At 54.1% G+C, this 18904-nt stretch overlaps 5 protein-coding genes across 5 annotated transcripts; 3 read left to right on the forward strand and 2 right to left on the reverse strand.

Moving 5' to 3' along the window:
* Window positions 1–5363: 5363 nt before the first annotated feature.
* On the reverse strand, window positions 5364–7034 carry ColSpa_03768 (putative feruloyl esterase B-2; the record flags this gene model as incomplete). Its single annotated transcript, XM_049269980.1, has 1 exon — window positions 5364–7034. The coding sequence occupies one exon, from the start codon at window positions 7032–7034 to the stop codon at window positions 5364–5366; it is 1671 nt and encodes a 556-aa protein (XP_049125937.1).
* A 4813-nt stretch (window positions 7035–11847) lies between these two features.
* On the forward strand, window positions 11848–12786 carry ColSpa_03769 (putative acetylxylan esterase A; the record flags this gene model as incomplete). The annotated part of the gene is made up of 1 exon (XM_049269981.1): window positions 11848–12786. The coding sequence occupies one exon, from the start codon at window positions 11848–11850 to the stop codon at window positions 12784–12786; it is 939 nt and encodes a 312-aa protein (XP_049125938.1).
* Window positions 12787–12866: 80 nt separating this feature from the next.
* On the forward strand, window positions 12867–13308 carry ColSpa_03770 (uncharacterized protein; the record flags this gene model as incomplete). The annotated part of the gene is made up of 2 exons (XM_049269982.1): window positions 12867–13107; window positions 13271–13308. 2 exons carry the CDS (start codon window positions 12867–12869, stop codon window positions 13306–13308), a joined length of 279 nt encoding a protein of 92 aa, XP_049125939.1.
* A 2359-nt stretch (window positions 13309–15667) lies between these two features.
* ColSpa_03771 (vacuolar amino acid transporter 5) lies at window positions 15668–17470 on the forward strand (the record flags this gene model as incomplete). Its single annotated transcript, XM_049269983.1, has 1 exon — window positions 15668–17470. One exon carries the CDS (start codon window positions 15668–15670, stop codon window positions 17468–17470), a length of 1803 nt encoding a protein of 600 aa, XP_049125940.1.
* A 170-nt stretch (window positions 17471–17640) lies between these two features.
* On the reverse strand, window positions 17641–18531 carry ColSpa_03772 (uncharacterized protein; the record flags this gene model as incomplete). The annotated part of the gene is made up of 1 exon (XM_049269984.1): window positions 17641–18531. One exon carries the CDS (start codon window positions 18529–18531, stop codon window positions 17641–17643), a length of 891 nt encoding a protein of 296 aa, XP_049125941.1.
* Between the last annotated feature and the right edge of the window lie 373 nt (window positions 18532–18904).

An 18904-nucleotide genomic window follows, 5' to 3' on the forward strand; every position in this document is an offset into this window, starting at 1 on the left:
GATTCCCAACTCCCTCTCTTTACTGGACAAAAGGCAGTCGGACGACCCCCAGAGGGCGTTTGCGCACCCGGGCAGCCCTGCAGAAACGGCGCCTGCTGCAGCAACACAGGCGTCTGCTTGTACGTCCCATCGAGCTGGAAGATTGATTATGAATGAGTCATTTGAGGTAAAACACAGAGCGGTAGAACATGAAGGAGCAAAACGATTCATGATGTTCAAAACATACTGCTGGTTTCGGCTCAACTCCCCCTTCTATATTCACCTCTGGTCATTCTATTCAACGGACTTGATCCCATCGAGTTGTGGCATCAAATTTCGAAGCAAAGTAGAGGTAGTCTAATGTTGCGCCAAAGTTGCCACCGATATATTATCAGCTTCGGTCTCCTCGCCCTTGTTGCGTTACACTGAACTCCATAGTCTTGATAATCCCCTTGAAATTGTCACAATCCGCTATAAGACGCGGGCAAATCGCTTCTTCACTACCCGGGCCTTCATTAGTCGACATTACCGTGGCTGTGGTATCTCCTATTGCGTTACTGAAGTTGTGCTCGCCAAATCCAGTGCCCGCACCCTCGACCAACTCACCAAGCTCGTACTGGTGCTCTCTTGGCTGTTCCTGATTCCGACTGCGAATCGAGTAATGTTCTAGCGTTCGAGGGCCACTACTGGTTTGCTTCGAGTGCTTCATATAAGGGCCATGTCCGAGCGTGTTGTGTGTCGAAAGATGATGGAATCTGCCGATTAATGGCCTTAGAGCCGGCGCACATGCCGCGATGATCCCTACTTGCAATTGGAGGCTGTTATATACAGAGCATCTGTTAGTATGTTCCTGATAAGAGATGGCTGGAAGAGTAGTCGCACAACCCCCAAAACTGTATACTTCGGTTGAACGTTTTGTCCGGCTCAGAATTGAAATTGATCTGGTAGTACGCTTTGACGATCCCCATTGCAACAGCGCTGCAAGAGATGGTTAGCAATTACAGTGTGCAGCTACTCAGCGACCTATTTCCAAAATATGCATGTACTCACAAGTAACCCAAGCTTAGTATGCCAATTGCGTAAAGCTTCAGCCTACGCTTCATTTGCAATTGCCAGATAATCGGTACATGTAGTGTCGACAGAACAACATCTGTAAGGATATTGAATGCTAGTAGTGAAGTCAGTATACGAAAAGGTCCTATAGCAATGTCGCGGAAGTATACATGTTTGTCATACCTGTGTTAACGATGCCAAAATTGTTGACATAATCGGGACCGCGGCACTTGGGCGGTGGCGTTGTGAATTTGTTCCAATACCCTGACATCGGTTCACAAGTAATGAACAAAGCCACCATACCCCCTATACAATAGAAAAAGGTTATTCCTATAATAATACTGTCTCAATACTTGTTCTTAATTGAAATCGATCCTCCGATTATCGCATTAAATAGTAAACTTGAACATACCAAGAGTCGTGTACAGAGCCCATTTGAACCATTTCGTTTTGCTAAGTCGCAGCAGGCTGAGAGCGATCGAGACTTTCAGCCACATGATAGCTCCGGTGGCCGAGATGACCGATTGCCAGAATGCACCATGCTGGAAGATCACATAATCTGTTGTCTTGTCGATAGTCTGAAAGTGTTTTCCAAGCCCGTGGCTGGCCTGAACGACGAAGACGGACCATCCTCCCACCGCACAAAGCTACAATTCCAGTGTGTTTAGTGTAATTGTCTCCCATTGAAATCATGTTGATAGCGAGACTCACCGCTGACAAGACCATCATGACATCGTCCAGCCCCGCCGCCCTGATTACCCAGACTCTTACGTACCCCCGTAATCCTACACTGATCAGCGCTAATGCGTGGAAAATCGTCACGATGGCGAGGATTCTCTGAGTATTGCTTTCCGATGCCCATGTGGGATCAAAACGCTGATAGGCCGTTCCGTTGGTGCTGTTCATCATTCATCGCTCTCCATCTCGTACAGATACGGTATCGCGTAGTCATGTGCGGAGAAGTCGACGCTTGAAGAAGCTGGGTGATGAGGGGCAGTGTGTTCTTTGTTTGCGGTGGATTTTCGAGACTCGGATGGTAGGCATGGTCATTTTCTGTACAGTTTGAGAACCCCGGTTATTGAGAGAAAGTTTGACGATGAGGTAACTTTGAACCCCACTAGAACAATGCTGAACAGGCATGTTGCCTTGAACGATGAGTCTTGAAAAGAACCTTTATGCTAGTCGACGATTCTTTCCAGTTTTGAGAAGGAAACATCCTGGAATACCAAGGCCTTGAACAACGCAAACTCCATACCCATTTGCCGATTTACGATTGGCCTGTTTTGGAGTACGAAGCCTGCTTAGCCGCACGACCTTCTCTAGTCAAAAACCGCGATTGTCCTTTCTCATTCATGTCGACTGCGTCTTTAAACCTCCTGATTCAACTTACATTGACCATGAGTGGTTCACGATGCGCTGATCACTAACTGGGCAGGTAGTAATCCTTGGTTTTCACCACTCACATAGATTCCGGCCTAGGACTAAGAGACCTCAGCCACAGGATACAGAAGATTTCTCCTTCGAGCATAGTTACCCCAAAAGTGTTGGTTCAGCTAGTTTTACCGTTTAGCCTGAGTCACGAATCCGTAAAGGTTAATCAGAACGATCCGTCGCTCCCATGGTGTCAGGTGTGGGTTTGGTATCCACACTCGGCGTAATCGAAACAGTTTTTTGGTAGAGGTGCGGAACAAAGTCAGTTATGAATAAGAAACCCCTGCTAGCCGCGTTCCCAAATTGAAAGTTACTGTTTAGGTGGCTCTAGCTTAAGACAGATAGACTTCCGCCCACGCGGATAAAGACGAGACACCCGAGCCAAATATTTCCAGGCAAGGCTAACATATTCTCACATTTTGCATAAACGCACCTTGAGAGATTTGTTTTGACAACTGAATAACGCAAGGATATTGACAATGGGATCTCTATATATAATGTCCATATGTTCCGGCGAGTTAAGCAAAACGAGATTTGCCGTGAGCCGTTGTGAGGTCCACAGTCTCCAACTGGTAAGCGTGATAACCCACCCACCCCACAAGAGAGCCACCCCCACATCCGAGCCATCCGAAATTGCTGCATCGTCAAGAACATCCCTTTTTTCAAACTATCGCAACAATTGCTATTTGTCGCCAAACAACGCCATCTTTTTGGGATACCTTCTCTATTACACCATGAAGCAATACACTGAGTTTGAGCTCCAACGAGCCCTTGCAGACGTAGCAGATGGCTGCCCTATCCGCCAGGCTGCTCGTAACTGGGGTATACCATACCAGACCCTTCAGCATCGGCTGCATGGCAGGCAAAGCAGAAATACTGCGTGGGTTGATTATCAGCGATTATCGCAGTCACAGGAGGCTAATCTGGCTACTTATATATCTACCCAAGCTGCCCTAGGCAGTGCCCTTACCTATCAGCAAGTGAAGGGCCTGGTAGAGCGTATGACAGGCGATACCTAGCGACCTCTGGGGAAGAGATGAATAGCTCAATTCCTACAGCGATACCTATTAATCAAGACCTAAAGATACTGATTGATCGATTCTAGGCGATATAGAGCCTATACTACAGATGCTATCCAAGAATAGTTCAGTTATCTAGATCTGCCAGCAATCAAGGGTATCTATCTATTTAACTAATAGAATATAGATAAGACTAGTATTATAAAAGGCAAAAGAAGCAATAGGATAGTACTAGGCTCTACGGCATCACAATATATCCAGAAAAAACAGCCTAGATCTAAGGCATAAATATTACTAATTAAATGTATATCTACTACTAGGACCTCTTTACTTCCCCTTATTATATATAAGGGTAAGTTAGTCTAGGCTTAGTGGTTCTTATCATCCAACTTATCTAGATATACTAGCTAGCACTTTACAGCATCAAATAATAGCTAAACAAATAACCAGACTACCTTTAAGTAGCTAAAAAAGGTCTTCATCCCAGGGACTATGCCTAGCTAGCTAAACAAAGCCAGGCTACTAATTCTAGATAGCCATTATAGCCATATAATAATAAACTTAATATAGCAATACTTCCAGTATTACATCTATCTACTGTTTTTACTACTATATTCTTCTATTATCCTTTAGCCTCTAGATATATTAGTTTTTAGCCTATTAAAATAGATATATTAAAAAAAGGTTAAAAGTCTAAATAACTAAATAAGTGACTTAACTATTACTAGCAAAAAGGTATTTCTAAACTATTATTTTAATACGTATAAAGCAATAATAATAACCTAAAATATAAAGTCTAGCTAGAAATAGGCTAGGTTATAGCCAGTATCTATATAGCGCCCTCTATTTAACTCTCTAGTATCAAAAGCATCATCTAGCTAACTAGCTAACCAGCAAAACAGTAGCCAGCAATAGGATAAGGCAATATCTGCTATCCCATGGTCAACCCCTCGTCTGTAACAGCACAACTCCCCTAGCCCGATGGTTGTACGTCACAAGGGCATATAAGCAGTGTTGACAGCAGGGCTTGCACGCGTGCAAGCACTGACGGATCTTTTGGGTCAATTGGGTCAATTGGTTAGGCCGTAGAGTCAAAGGGTCCTTGCGACCGACGTCACTGTCAGCGTCTGTTACATCGTCACTCTGCTGATCTACGGCATCAGTTACATCTATTCAACCAGCTAGGTAAGAATGCCCTAGATACCTATACTATCCGTCACCTATCTAGAAAGCTGCAAAAGGGATATAATAAGCAGGCATCTAGACTAGCAATTGCAAAGCAACAAGCCAGCGATCTGCAGGCCTGTCTAGATAACCAGCACAAAGGCAAGAGGAAAAAGGTCCCAACATCTCCTAACAGCACCTTCGCAACAATAGCCCATATCCAGCGGGCGCAAAATACGGATATCGGCGATACAGATAGTCTAGATGAATCCAGCGCATCTGAATTATCTAGTGAAGCCGAAAGTTGCATCTGGGTGGGTGGAAGAGGGAGTGAAATAAGTGGTGATAGTGGTAGTGATGGTGGTGCCGATGGTGGCTCGGATGTGGGGGTGGCTCGTTAACAGGGTGGTTGTGTTATTACATGTCTGTCTATAGCCATTTTCCACGGCGGCCCTCATCCCGAAAACATCAATCGTAAGTATCTACGGATATCTCTACCTAAGTTCGACTGCGTCATTGGTTGCTCTTGGCGTTGTCTGCGCTGCTTCACTGTTTGCTTTTGTTCCTTTCAAGTCCTAAAGCCAATGGCATCAACTTTTTAGGTAATGTGTCTAGTAGATGCATTGCATCCCTATATACTAATAGATCCTAGTAGTAGCGTCTCCAATATCACTAAAAAATATGTTAAATGTTTGACCTAGAAACCCTAACCTCCGATTATGTCGAAATGATAGCCTTGTAATCCTTGATTAGTTGCTCTCCGTCAGCAGCAGAAATCTTCTCTACTCCGCCCTTGGAGGAAATAGCGCCTTGCTGCACCTTCTGGGGTACACAGGTCCAGCTATCTGGGGAGTTGGGGTCTCCAGACTTGTACATGTTGCGTGTAGGGTACTTGCAGTGCTTCCTCGTGAAAGAAACCTCACCACCTTGCGTACCATTGACAAATGCAGTTCCGAGAATCGACTCCGGAGCGACACCATTCTCAACCCACTCGATAATAGCAGAGAGAACGTTGCGTTCGGGCTCATAGCCAGCAACGGTTTCCTGCTTGTTGCCGATGAAGCTGGCACCAGGGCCGCCTTCGCAGTGGTTCATGCCGGAAATGCGGAAGTACCGGTAGAACTCATCCAGCTGGTCAGAGGTAAGGCCCATGGTTCTCGAGACGTGGTTGTAGTAACGGGCAGAGTTGTCACTGCTGATGATGGGGTCTTGGAGGCCGTGGTAGTGCAGGATCTTGGTGCCACGGTTCTTCACGCCCGAAAGGTCGCCCTTCCAGGTCATGATGTTACCGGGGTTTTGAGCAGCAGCGGCAGAATAGTCCTTCGGGCCGAGGGTGGACGGGTCCCAGTTGGTGTCGTTGTATACGACATTCGCAAACCAGTCTGTCGTGTACGAGAATGGTCGGCCGTTGAACAGGAGGCCAGCCTGGGCGCCTGGCTGGAGACGGGGGTAGACCAGGGCTCCGTCTTGACCGTAGAGGTCGCTGAACACGGTGCGGACCGTCTGGGCCTGCGTTCCGGTCAAGCAGTTCTCGGTCTGGTTGGCACCGCAGATGATGGACTCGGGACGGTACTGGCACAGATCCGGATCCTCGATGATGCCGTCGACCTGACCGTCGAGACCGTCGCATTGGGCCAGAAGGTCCTTGTAAACAACTTTCCAGAGATCCGCTGACAGGTACGTCGGCTTCTCAGAGGTGCCAGTGGTGGTGAAAAAGTGGCCGCTCCAAGAAGTCAGGTTGGTGAAGGCGAGAGCGGGAGCACCGGCGACAATGCCGTCAAAGTCGTCGGGATAGTCTTGGGCTTCCTTGAAGCCTTGTCTGCCGCCAGTCGAGCAACCGAGGTAGTAAGACTTGGTATGTGCCTTGCCGTAAAAGGCCTTTGTCGTCTCCTTTCCGATGACAACACCAGTGTGCAGGGAACGGTAGGCAAAGTCCTCAATGGTACCTGGGTTGTTGAGGAATGGTGCTCCGACAGTGCCATTGTGTCCGTTGTTCGCACCGACGGCGGCAAATCCACGTGAGACGGCGTAAGCGATGTCTTCATACTGAATGCAACCGCCGGTTCCTCCGTTGCCGGTACTCAGGAAACGCCCAGTCCAGTTCGACGGAAGCCAGGTCTCGAGAGAGATGTTGCTCTTAGGGCCAGTGGTTGTCAGCATCACCACGCGGCAAATGTCGACATCGACAACCTGGCCGTAGCGCGCGCAAGTCGGGTGGTTCCCAGGGAAAGTAATGTTGGTGCCGGCAGAGACGGGGGTGGAGAACCAGACCGTGGTGTTTGGCAGCTTGAGCGTTGTGGTGAGGGCGGTGCAGTCGTCGGCGAAGGCGCTCATGACGTGGTGGGCCGCTGGCGCCAGCAGCATCGCGGAGAGCGTGAGAGACTTCATGTCGAGGAATGGATGTTGAGCTGAGCAAATTCACAAGGCCATCCAGGCCGACGGCTTGGCGGTTGAGTTTACGGCTCTTATACTGCAAGTCGGGACCAAATTGCCTGCCGATCCCCTTGACCATTTGTCAGACGAACTTTTCATCTCCAAGATGGCAGGTGGTTATTTCTGCGGTCCCGGACGGCGATCCCACTGGGTGGAGGTCAGCTCGGCGATTTGAGACGGCAGTTAACGACGGCATGGTGGGCATGGAAACACGCCCTGATTCAGAAGCGCCAACCGAGGGCCGTGACATTGGCGGTGCTGCTGGTGTCCTTCCTGTTTCTCCACTGCCGAGATAGTTCGAGGGATACCCCATGTATCGGCAATAGCGAATGCGGAGAAAGCGACCAGGTCAGATAGCAGGTCCAGGGGGTGATCGTGGAGGTAGAATCTTCTCCCGGCCGGCAAGCAAGCTGACTCGATCACCTGGTGGCTTTACTTCATTTTCAGAAGACTCGTGACCTCTCTAGGACGGAAGTCGACGCCGTAGTGGTAGTGAGATGGATTGCTTTGCCCGGTGAACTCTCAAAGTATAATGACTCTAGTCTTGCAAAGTGCCGTGCTTAGCCGGGGAACCACCGGCTGGGAACACAACCTAAGTTGGGATTAGCGCGGAAACTGGGTTTTGATGGGGTACAGTTCCCCAGTGCAACCTGCAGGTGACTTCTATTTCCACGTGCGGGGAGCGATTCGGGTTTTCCGGGGCTGGTTCTCGTACCTAGTTCGACGTAGCAATGGAAAGCTCCCCGTTGTTCAGACAGTATCACTACCATCGCCAAGACCAAAAGTTCCAAACCCAACGACAGGAGAGAAGCCTGGCATGTTTCGATGGTTTGAGTATTGCCTCACCGGACGATTTCCGTAGCCCACATGGCAGCCTTGCTCATGTTACTTTGGAAAAGGTTTGATGTTTCAAGAGTCCAAACAGCATGTAACGTCCCAGCTGAGAAAACTGGGCGACTTGCGACCCATTCCACTGGCGCGAACTACGTCCTCTACGGCACTGTAACCCCTATTGATGTGACCCTTGCGGGAGTTCCTGTCGATCAGGCATTGAATGGTTTTACCAATTCGGCGGGATCTTTCGCTCACTGGGCTTTTCCTGACGTACGTGCACGGATAAGCAACTATGATTTGTTTTAAGAGATCATATCTGCAATGCTTGTGAGACAACACAGGTAGGAGGCCTGGAGACGCGAGCCTTTGCTCGGCGCCATTTGGTGACTCGGCGGTCTACGCCTGACGTCGTGGGAATGCCACCCGCCCCTCCCCCACCAGCCGACTTGCATCCGCCATTCGAACGAACCGTCGTTTCTACACGGCGTAGTGGAGCGGAAAACGGCGAGTTGCTGCGTGACTTTTCTCCACTACTAGCTAATGGGGTCCCGAGAACCAAGAGGCATCGGACCCTGACTCATATGGCATGTCCCATATCCAGTCCGAAGTGAAGCCGAGACAGCCGTTGATATTCAATAATCCATCCCGATCCGAAAAGCTGGGAACACGTGCACCTAGATTTTGCATACACTTGGCTGCAGCTTCTTAATAATAACTACAATCTATATGGCTTGCACCATTGACTTCTACATGTAAACCGGCATCGTTTGTCGTTACAAGTCCAGCCATTGGCCGGAAAGGACAATGCAATGCTACGAAATGAAGCGACTGACTCAGACAACTATCCGTGTCGGGTATCCAGCGTCGAGGCACCTTGAAGCCTAACATGCCATTGCAAAGACTTGGTGTTATCCATTCGTCCTCCGTGGGCGCATTAATTCGAACATGGACGCATCGACTCAAGAATCGATGCTCTCTCTTCGTATCGTTGCCAATGGCGCCTGCTGCGTTCGTTCAGCGGTCCGGAGTAGACTCATCTATGGGTTTTAGGACCGAGCCGGCTGCCCTCGGCGCCGATCATCCAAACCTTGACCCGCCACCAGGTACTGACTAGCAGATTGCATATCGTATATTGTCATTTAACACAGCCTCCACAGACTGGATATTGATGAACATGTTCGTTTCTGGTCCCTTTCAAATGCCGGCTCACGTATCCATTAGCCCAAGTAAGAACAGCACGCTGTCCTGGACACAATGAGACTTTCTGCAGTGATAATAGCACCAAGAATTTCCAATGATGTGCCAATAGAGAAATCTCTCCATTTGCGATTGCGTGCAAAGGAGAAGTTTCCGATTTCATCATGAATATGAACTACACGTCCTCACCCAGCTGGACTGATCTGGCGTCAGTGAAGCTGCCTACTTTCCGACTGGCAACGCCGCTCTCTGCTGGCTAGCGCTCACTGTCATCGCGTTCATTATCGCAGTACCAGTCCCCAATGGGTGTCGGCATATCTGAATCTACCCGCTTCTCAGTGAGACCAAGTGAGGGTATCTGGAGCAAGGCAAGGCACTCCTCGACAGAGGGGCCAAAGCAATTGGCGGTTACCACTTCCGAATGCACAAGGGCCAAGGGTTTCTTACGGTATTGGCGTCCACGCTTGTTCATGATGTGAAGAACGACAATGGGCTGAGCTCAACAGAGTTTCTGCGGGCGTATTGGCAGGCCGGGACTCCGTAGTTTGAGCCACACTTTAGCTCAGGCAGCGAATTGATTCGTGAGACGATCAGATCACACTTGACCCAAAGTGACGTCAGTGAGTTGGGATAGCCATGAGTTCACGAAGTTTATATCTAGCCGGTGGGTATTTGCTTGACGGTCAAGTTATTGCAGCCGCTCGCAAACGAGGTAGCGGATGCTCTCCGAGATGTCTGCACCGACAACGAAGGTAAGTCAGGCAGCCAGTATCCTACCTTGAGCATCCGAATGACTCTTTCGAGAATGGCGTGCAATTCTTTGGCCCTCGATAATCCCTCAAATTGTTGCCCGCGTCTCAGTCGTCGTACTTCTCGGCCCAAACTCTATCGTCATCCACCGTGGCTCAATCTCATCATCACTTACCCTAACAGAGCTATAACCGCCGCCAAAAGCCCATGCTACTACCCTCCGCCCCTCTGTCGGCTGGTGCATTGGTTCCTCTCCAGCTGCTGCGAGCTAAGGAAGATGCTCCGCATAGCGCGGATGGCCATTGAGCCGATTCCGTAGAAGAGGCAGGAGTAGGAGGAGTAGGAGGGCGGGTAAAAGAGCCTCAAGGTTGGTGGAACAGCTCGCCACTATACCGCACGAAGCTCATGGACAGTGTGGTTAAGGAAACGCCCCGACTGAAACCAATGACTTCAGGTCAACAATGCTGACAAGGATAGCGGACAGTTGCCGTCTGACGTCGCGTTATGGAGGATGGCGGCAGCTTAAGCAATGGCAGCTTGCTTCCGGGAACGACAGGCGTTACCGTGTCCTCGGCCAAGATATAGGCTCCTGTGAGTCGTCTTCTTCGTGTCCAGAAAGGGGTTTTGTGGCGGCAAGACAGTCTGCTAGACACCGCCATGAGCAGGAAATATACCCAAACCCCGGGAGCTAATACGACTGCTGCTCCTGCGCATGCGCATGTCTGCCGATAACGAGCACCTTGCGCAGCTCGCCGATCTGTCGCAGGAGTATCTATGCTTCGGAATCGGCGCGCGCGCGTGTTCCAGCCGGTTTTTGGGCGCGAGCTGCACGGAACTGATGATGCCGAACGTTTTGCTCGAGTCTGAGTTCAAGCTGGCCAAGGACGAAGAGACAGCGGTTCATCCCATGCGGCTTGGATTGTGGACATTGGTCGGTCCCAGGGCGAAGCTGTTTGATCAGGCGGAAGAAGAACGTTGCGTGATACTCGGAGGACGAAACTGCAAAAGCATTGGAGATGCGGCATTTTGTACAACAGCTCCCTGATCCCAAGCTATACAGAACGATAGCAATCTTCTCACGAAGGACACGTTGTGAAGCCGGCTGGGAGCAGGGTCGGAATTGTGAAACTAGTAAGAGCCTCAAGCTCGCGTGGGGCAATCAGCGAATGTGTTGTTTGAGAAGCCAGCATCCCCGGTCACCGAGGAGCTGTTTCGGTTTGGGGGACATCTCACTAAGTCTACTTCGTAGGCTTCAACTAGGTTACCGTGAACGTGAACCGGCTGAGCCATGGCTAGGTAGTCGCCCAAAAGGTCGCGGACGCTCTCCACGGCCGTCCATCCAAGGACGGGAACATCCGCCCAAGCGATTGGCGGAAGAAGATTCCGCGCGTCGACTTGCATGGCGGGGTCTCCTCGCCTATTCCTCCCAAGTGCGGAGGTGGGATCTTCGTCTGACTTCAGCTCCGTCGGGCCAATCCATCACCGCAGTCCTGTTTTGGGGGGGAAAGAAGAGGATTGGCCGTCATTCAGGGCAATGCTGCGGCACGCACATCAGAACAAGGTTGAGAGGTTGGGGAACCAAGGCCCGTTTCCCGCAACGGAAGGGAAACCCGCGTCGCCGGAATCAACTCGAGGCGGACGCCACGTGCACCATGGGGTGCCCGCCACAATGACGGCGCCCAGGAACGACGACGACGGAGGCTGGAATCCTGCAACGATGAGGCGGGACTGTAAGAGGCATGACATGGGCTCCGCAGAGAACTGGCGGAACGATATCCAATCGACACGATGTGACGGCGGACCTTGGGACGGAGGCTTGTGATCCGCATCGCCTATTGGAGACATTGAAAGTGTGCCGCTGAAGCACGCCGGCGGTGACTAGCATGTCAGCGGCCGTGTGAGTCGATATATAGATGCTTGCCGTGAAGAACAAGTCTATATCCGAAGCATTTCACCATCAGCCCTCTCACCCGCACTCGCCAGCAAGATGATGTCCCTCCTGACGCTTGCCCTGTGGGCTGTTACCCTCCTGACGCTGGTGTTCGGCGCCGAAGTGGTGCCCCGCGCGACTTTCACCGAGGTGACGGACTACGGCTCGAACCCGACTGGCACCCGCATGTGGCTCTACGTGCCGCGGAACCTAGCGGCGAAGCCGGCCGTCGTAGTCGGTATCCACTGGTGCAGCGGCAGCGCGCAAGCCTACTACCAGGGCAGCATGTGGGCGACCAACGCGGAGAAGTACGGCTACATTGTCGTCTACCCGCAGACGCCTTACACGCGCGACAACTGCTGGGATGTGGCGAGCAAGATGACGCTGACGCACGGGGGCGGCGGCGCGAGCAACTCGATTGCCAACATGGTGAGCTTCGTGATTGCGCAGTATGGCGCCGACAAGAGCCGGGTGTTTGCGACGGGGATCTCGTCGGGTGCCATGATGACGGTACGTCTGGGATCCCGTGGGCTCCTCCTTTGTGAGATGCGTGACGTTGACGGACGTGAGCAGAACGTTCTCGCGGCGACGTACCCCGACGTCTTCGCCGCCGGCATCGCGTACGCGGGCGTGCCGGCCGGGTGCTTCATGTCGGCGGACGACATTCCCGACTTCTGGAACTCGACGTGCTCGACGGGGCAGTCCATCTGGACGCAGCAGCAGTGGGCCAACGTCGTCAAGGAGATGTACCCCGGGTACACCGGGGTGCGGCCCCGGATGCAGATCTACCACGGAACGGCGGACGAGGCGCTCAACGTGCAGAACTACTACGAGACGATTAAGCAGTGGACGGGCGTGTTCGGGTACTCGACAACGCCCGTGTCCCAGACACCCAACTATCCCCGCAGTCCGTACACGAAGTACGTGTATGGGGACAAGCTGCAGGTGGGTTCAAGGCCGAGGGGTGAGGAGAAGGAGGCGGCTGATGGCGTGTAGACTTTTCTCGGCACCGGCGTGACGCACTCGATCGACGTCTTCCCAGAGGAGGATCTCAAGTGGTTCGGCTTCGAGGTAAGATGACCCGGACTGAAGTTTGTGGTCGGCACGAGGGGTCTGACCGTGATGAAGACACCAGTGAGCCCGTCGGCCTCCCCGACGACGAACCCGGCAACGACGAGCCGCGCATCCACAACGCTGGTAGTCAGTACGACCACGACCACGACGGCCGGAGCGACGACGACCTCGGCGGCCAGCGGATCGGGCACGGCGCCGCAGTGGGGCCAGTGCGGCGGCATCAACTGGACGGGGCCGACCACTGTACGTTGGGACGCGGTGGGAAAGATTGTTGAGGGTCTGGATGCTGACTTGTTGAGCAGTGCGCGAGCCCATTTACGTGTAACAAGGTCAATGAGTGTAAGTGACGACACCCCGTCTCCGACGATATGAGCATGCGCTGACCGACGATGAAGGGTACTCACAGTGCCGATAGATGGCGATGCGGAGGGCGGGGCGTGTTGAGTCGTGGTCGACGGGAGACATCAGGGTCCAAGGTTGCACACGAGGAATGTTATGGCACACAAAGCACACAATCTGTTTTCAGATGGGACATCTCAATCTTGACTTCCAGAACTTCATAGTGGATATGCAAAACGAACATGTCGCGAGCTGAGCGAACGTCACTTTCCCAGCCCAAACGCTGCTCGCGGGTGCATGGGCTGGCTGGACCGGCGCCGCGGGATGTCGAAGCTGGAATGCGACGGGCTCTGCAAGCGGTTGTGGGCCGCGACACTCGGGGTTCTTTATATTGGGGAAAAAAAGAAAAAAAAGCCGGCCGTGGACGAAACAGAGACCGAGTGCCGGTCTCGCAGTGACATGGCGTTTCTGCGAGACAGCGCGCATTCCAGCGGGAAGAAGCAAAGACGTGTCTCGGCAGAGGGACCCCGCGACCGTGTCTTGGTTTCGGGCAGTGACAATCCCAATTCCCAGATGCGGTTATGCAAGGTTGAGGTCGCATTGGTGAATGAGGGACCTGCGAAGCGGTGAAGTTATTCCCGACGATTTATCGTGCATCGTGATGATCCATTGTTAAATTCCACGTGCACCATTCAGCGCCTTGGATTTGGCCGCCCATCCTTGGTTGACGGGCCAATCACATGAACCCGGCGGCGGGCTCCGGTCGGAAAGGATCCGGTTTTGGTTTGTCGTGGGTTTCTCTTTTTGGGTCCTCGCTTCTGCAAGGTGCAGAGGACCGCCGGAGCGGACATCTTGGTTTTTCATAATTTTTTCCCCTCCATTTTTCAGGGTCCCCCGGCGGTGGCGTCATGTCCCGGGCCCCGCTTAGATGAGAAACTCGTTATGAAGAACGAGTCTCACCAACGCGTCGAGTCGTCCAGCTTGCACAACAGAGACAAAGGCGAAGCTTCCAAGGGCCCAGAAAGATTGTGTCTACTGCCCTGGTACGAGACAATTGTCTAGGACACGCCTGCCACGATGACGAGTTGAGCCAATCCACTGCAGGCCATGCCATGCCACTCGGCGGAGGGGCACCGTGATCGAATGTCTTGCCCCTGTCTTGCCCGAGCCGGGGTACATTCCATGTCCATATGTACAATGTAGGTAATGATTTCTGCTGGTGTGGGAAGAGACAACGCTCGTAACTCGGCCCGCGCCTCACCGCCACAAGAGCTGCAAGTTGACGGCGCGTTGGTTGATGCCATTACCTATTTGCCTACCTCAGCACTTTTGTTCGATGATCGCTCCTCCCGCTGCTGGCCGCGACACGTTACCTAATTACATTGCGCCGTACCTAGTATATGGTACGTGCATTTGTGCATACTTGGACGATATGTGCCTACTATGTACTTGGGCCACTGTACACATACTTAGTACAATATGTGATCAGTACATGATACTTTGTATTCGAGTCCAACCACCAAGCACTTGGACAGTCCATGCCGGTGCGAAACCTAGCCGTCCGCCTTTGCCCCATTAACAACAACACAACTCACCGCGCTTGTGCTGCAGACTGACGTAGGTATATACATGGCTTGGTACCCCAGTACCTAATGCCGGTACGTACTCTGTACTAGTATGAGTGTAGTGTAGATTGTGGTCTAGAGTCCAGACCTTGCAGCTGTAGTAGGCCCAACTCGGCCTAGCGGATGTCTTGCTGCGGGTATCCTTGTCTTGCATCTTGCGTCTTGTTTGCTCGTCGACTCTGCGTGTTCCTCTCTCTCTTGGTGCTCTTCTCCCGTTGGCTCGTCGCCGTCTCTAATGTCCTCCCTCCTGCCCACCCCCGCGATAGATCACGACTTTCCACTACTGGCAAGTTTCGCGGCGCTTCTCGTCCTCTCTCTCCCTCTTTCGCTCGGCCCTCGACCGGCCGCCCAGGTACCGTCCTATCTGGCCCTCCCCTCTCTCTCCCTCCTCTATGCATAGTACATACTATCCTCTCTCCCCCATGCATGAATCCGCAGTGGGGACCGCAAGCGGCTCGAGCCTCGTCAAGTCATGCCCCACCGACTCTCGACCTTCAAAAACAAAACGTTGAAGCTTTGCAGCTTTCTTCTAGTTTCTGCTCATCCCACGATCCCATGATCAGAGTTGCGACGGCATCTTGATCACGTAGCCTGTGAGCCATCCTCAGCCGAGGCAACTCTAGTCTCTGTCTCCTCCTCCTTCTCATCCTGTCCCCTCTCGCCCCTCTTCAATTGAGAAATTTTCGCAAGCCCAGCAGCTCGTTTCTTTTTTTTTTTTTCCCCGTTCGGACCCCCACATTTTGTTGCTGTTGTCTCCAACTTTTCCCCCAAACACCACCACCACCATTACCGTCGACGTCTCCTCTCTGTAGCATTGCGATCTCAAACCCCCGCCCACCATGTCCGACACGACGCCCTCGTCCTCGGACGAGCGATTGCGCACCGCCGTCATCGCCAACCACCTCCCGCCCGGCTACGGCACCAGCTTCGACGGTGTCCGAAGCCTCTCCAACGGCGACCTGACCCGGCAGCACTCCAACTCGACCTCGAACCTCCCCGCCACCGATACCTACGACGCCGCCGCCGACGCCGAGCAGGAGGCCTCGTCCCTCCTGCTGCCCGGCGGCGACATCCACCGCGACCTGTTCAAGATCTCGGCCCGCGACCAGGGCCTCAAGCGCGCCCAGACCTTTTCCCACCCGCGCCGCACCGAGTCGGGCCACGAGTCCGACCTCCCCGCCGCCTCCGAGATGCTCATGCCCCAGGGCTTCCGCCGCCAGTTCGTCATGCAGAAGCACAACTTCACCGCCGCCAACCTGCCCATCACGAGGAACTTTGTCGAGTTCCTCGACTTTTACGGCTCCTTCGCCGGCGAGGACCTCGCCGACTCGGACGAGGAGGCCATCGAGTCGGACGACGAGGACAATGGCGATGACGACGAGGAATCGCGCCGCCGCCGTGGTCCGGCCACCGAGACTCGCCCCCTCCTCGGGCGGCGGCGGTCCTCGCGCTTCGCACGCAAGGCCGGTGACGCCTCGACGACAAAGACATTCTTCACGACGCTCAAAGCCTTCATCGGCACGGGCATCATGTTCCTGCCCAAGGCCTTCAAGAACGGCGGCATCCTCTTCTCGTCGCTGACCATGCTCGCCATTGCCGCCGTCTCCATGCTCGCCTTCCACCTGCTGCTGCAGTGCCGCACCCGCTACGGCGGCGGCTACGGCGATCTTGGCAAGGAGATCTCGGGCCCGCGCATGCGCGCCCTCATCCTCGCCTCCATCACCCTGTCTCAGATCGGCTTCGTCTGCACCGGCCTCGTCTTCGTCGCCGACAACTGGTTCTCCTTCCTCCAGGCCGTCACCGGCGGCGCCAACCCGCTCGGCTCCACCGCCCTCATCGCCCTGCAGGCCCTCGTCATCGTGCCCCTCGCCTTCATCCGCAACATCTCCAAGCTCGGCCCCGCCGCCCTGCTCGCCGACGTCTTCATCGTCGTCGGCGTCGTCTACATCTGGTGGTACGACATCTCCGCCCTCGCCACCCGCGGCATCGACCCCTCGGTCCGCCTCTTCAACCCGAGCTCCTACACCCTCACCATCGGCGCCTCCATCTTCACCTTTGAGGGCATCGGCCTCATCATCCCCATCCAGGCGAGCATGAAGCGCCCCGAGCACTTTGAGCCCCTGCTCGCCGGCGTCATGCTGCTGATCACCTGCGTCTTCACCTCCGTCGGCGCCCTGTGCTACGCCACCTTTGGCGACCGCACAAAGATTGAAATCATCGACAACTACCCCCAGGACAGCCGCCTCGTTAACGCCGTCCAGTTCATGTACGCCCTCGCCGTCCTCGTTGGCAACCCCGTCCAGCTGTTCCCGGCCATGCGCATCCTCGAGGGCAAGATCTTTGGCCACCGCTCCGGCAAGAAGGACCTCTTGACAAAGTGGAAGAAGAACGCCTTCCGCACCGCCCTCGTCGCCGTCTGCATCGGCGTCTCCGTCGCCGGCTCCACCAACCTCGACCGCTTCGTCGCCCTCATCGGCTCCTTTGCCTGCGTGCCGCTGGTCTACATCTACCCGCCCTACTTGCACCTCAAGGGCATCGCCGAGACGAGGAGGGAAAAGATTTGCGATATAGCCCTCATGGCCCTCGGCCTCGTCGGCATGGTGTACACGACGGCCATCACATTGGCGACCAGCTTCCTGTGAAGGCGCAGTGAGAGCAGAAACACTTGTTAGAGTAGAGGCGGAATGCCCAAGCGTTCCAAGCATGTCCGTGTTCATAATTGAAGTATATATAAAAAATGTACAAATATAGCGCAGTTCTTCACAAACAACCAGTAGTCCCCAGTGTTCCCCTCCGTGATGTCCATAGCATCTCAGTCCTCGCGCCATCTTACAGCCCAGTCCCCCTTGGCAAAGCTCGGCTCGACGACCTTGCCCTGCATCACAGCCTCGCACTTTCTTCGCTCTTGCGTGCCGTCCACAAGGAGCCCAAACACGACGCCGCGCCGCGCCGCGCACCGCACCATCTCCCGCTCGTGCGCCTTGCGCTGGCCCTCGGCCCGCTTCTCGCGCATCTCGTCTGTCTCCTCGATCCGCTCGGCGCGTCCCTTCTCCCCGCCGACGCTGCCATTGACCTGGCTCTGCGCCTGCGGCGGCCGCACGCGCGTGCCGCTGCGGACAGACAGGCTCGCCTGCACGCTGGGGTCGAGCTCCGTGGACCTGGCGCGCCCCAGGCCCAGCATCTCGTCGATAATCTCCTCGCCCGGATCCTCGTCGACGTGGTGGTGTTGGTGCTCGCCCACGTCAATGGCCTCGTCCTCGTCCGACTTGTCGCCGCCGCCTCGAATCACCCGCGAGGCGCGGTTCTTTCGCCTGCCAAACACCTTGCTCGGGTCCTGCCTGTCACCAAAGACCCTGCTCTCAACCAAGTCGCAGGGCACGAGCGTGCGGGCGTCGCCCTTGACCTTCTTGACCCGAGCCCCGTCGACCTCCTCGTCGCCCTGCAGGAACCGCACAAAGGCCTGCTCAATCTCCTTGTCCAGGCGGCCGGGCTTCTGACCCCGGCACCGCGAGGAGCAGTACTTGGGCTCGGGCTTCGCCTCGGCCGGCTTGGACGACTTGGACGCCGCCGTGGACTTGCGGCTCGAGATGACGCGGCCGCATGTGCGGCAGTAAGGCGTCGCGTCGCCGTTGGGCAGGAGGTAGAACGGCGCCGGCGTGGCCTGCGACTTGGAGGGCCGCGACCAAGAGTCCATCCAGCTCATCCTGGTCGTGTGGAGGGGTCTTGTCTGGGGGAGACGGAGGCGGAGGGGAAGCTGGAGGTGGAGCTGGGCTTTTCGTGTGTTTTGGGCGAGCGGTATGACGGAACGGAGGGTAAGTGGTCGATGCAGCATCTGAAAAAGGCTGGCAATGGGACAGATGTTGGTTTTGTGCAGAGACAAAGGGAGAGTTCCGAGGTTGAGGGTTGTCGATCAATTAGGGACGAGCTACGTCATCGATGTCTTGTTTCCAATTCCTCCTTGCTGGTGTCTGTGCCAGCTGCTGGCAAGACTGCTTTAATTTTCATAAGGGTAAGCTTTAATCCCAAGCCGGCTCGATAAAGGTGCTCCGAGGGACAATCCGACAACGGTGGGTTCA

Source organism: Colletotrichum spaethianum (genome assembly GCF_022836535.1).
Source record: "Colletotrichum spaethianum MAFF 239500 DNA, contig07, whole genome shotgun sequence".
NCBI classification, from domain to species: Eukaryota; Fungi; Ascomycota; class Sordariomycetes; order Glomerellales; family Glomerellaceae; genus Colletotrichum; species Colletotrichum spaethianum.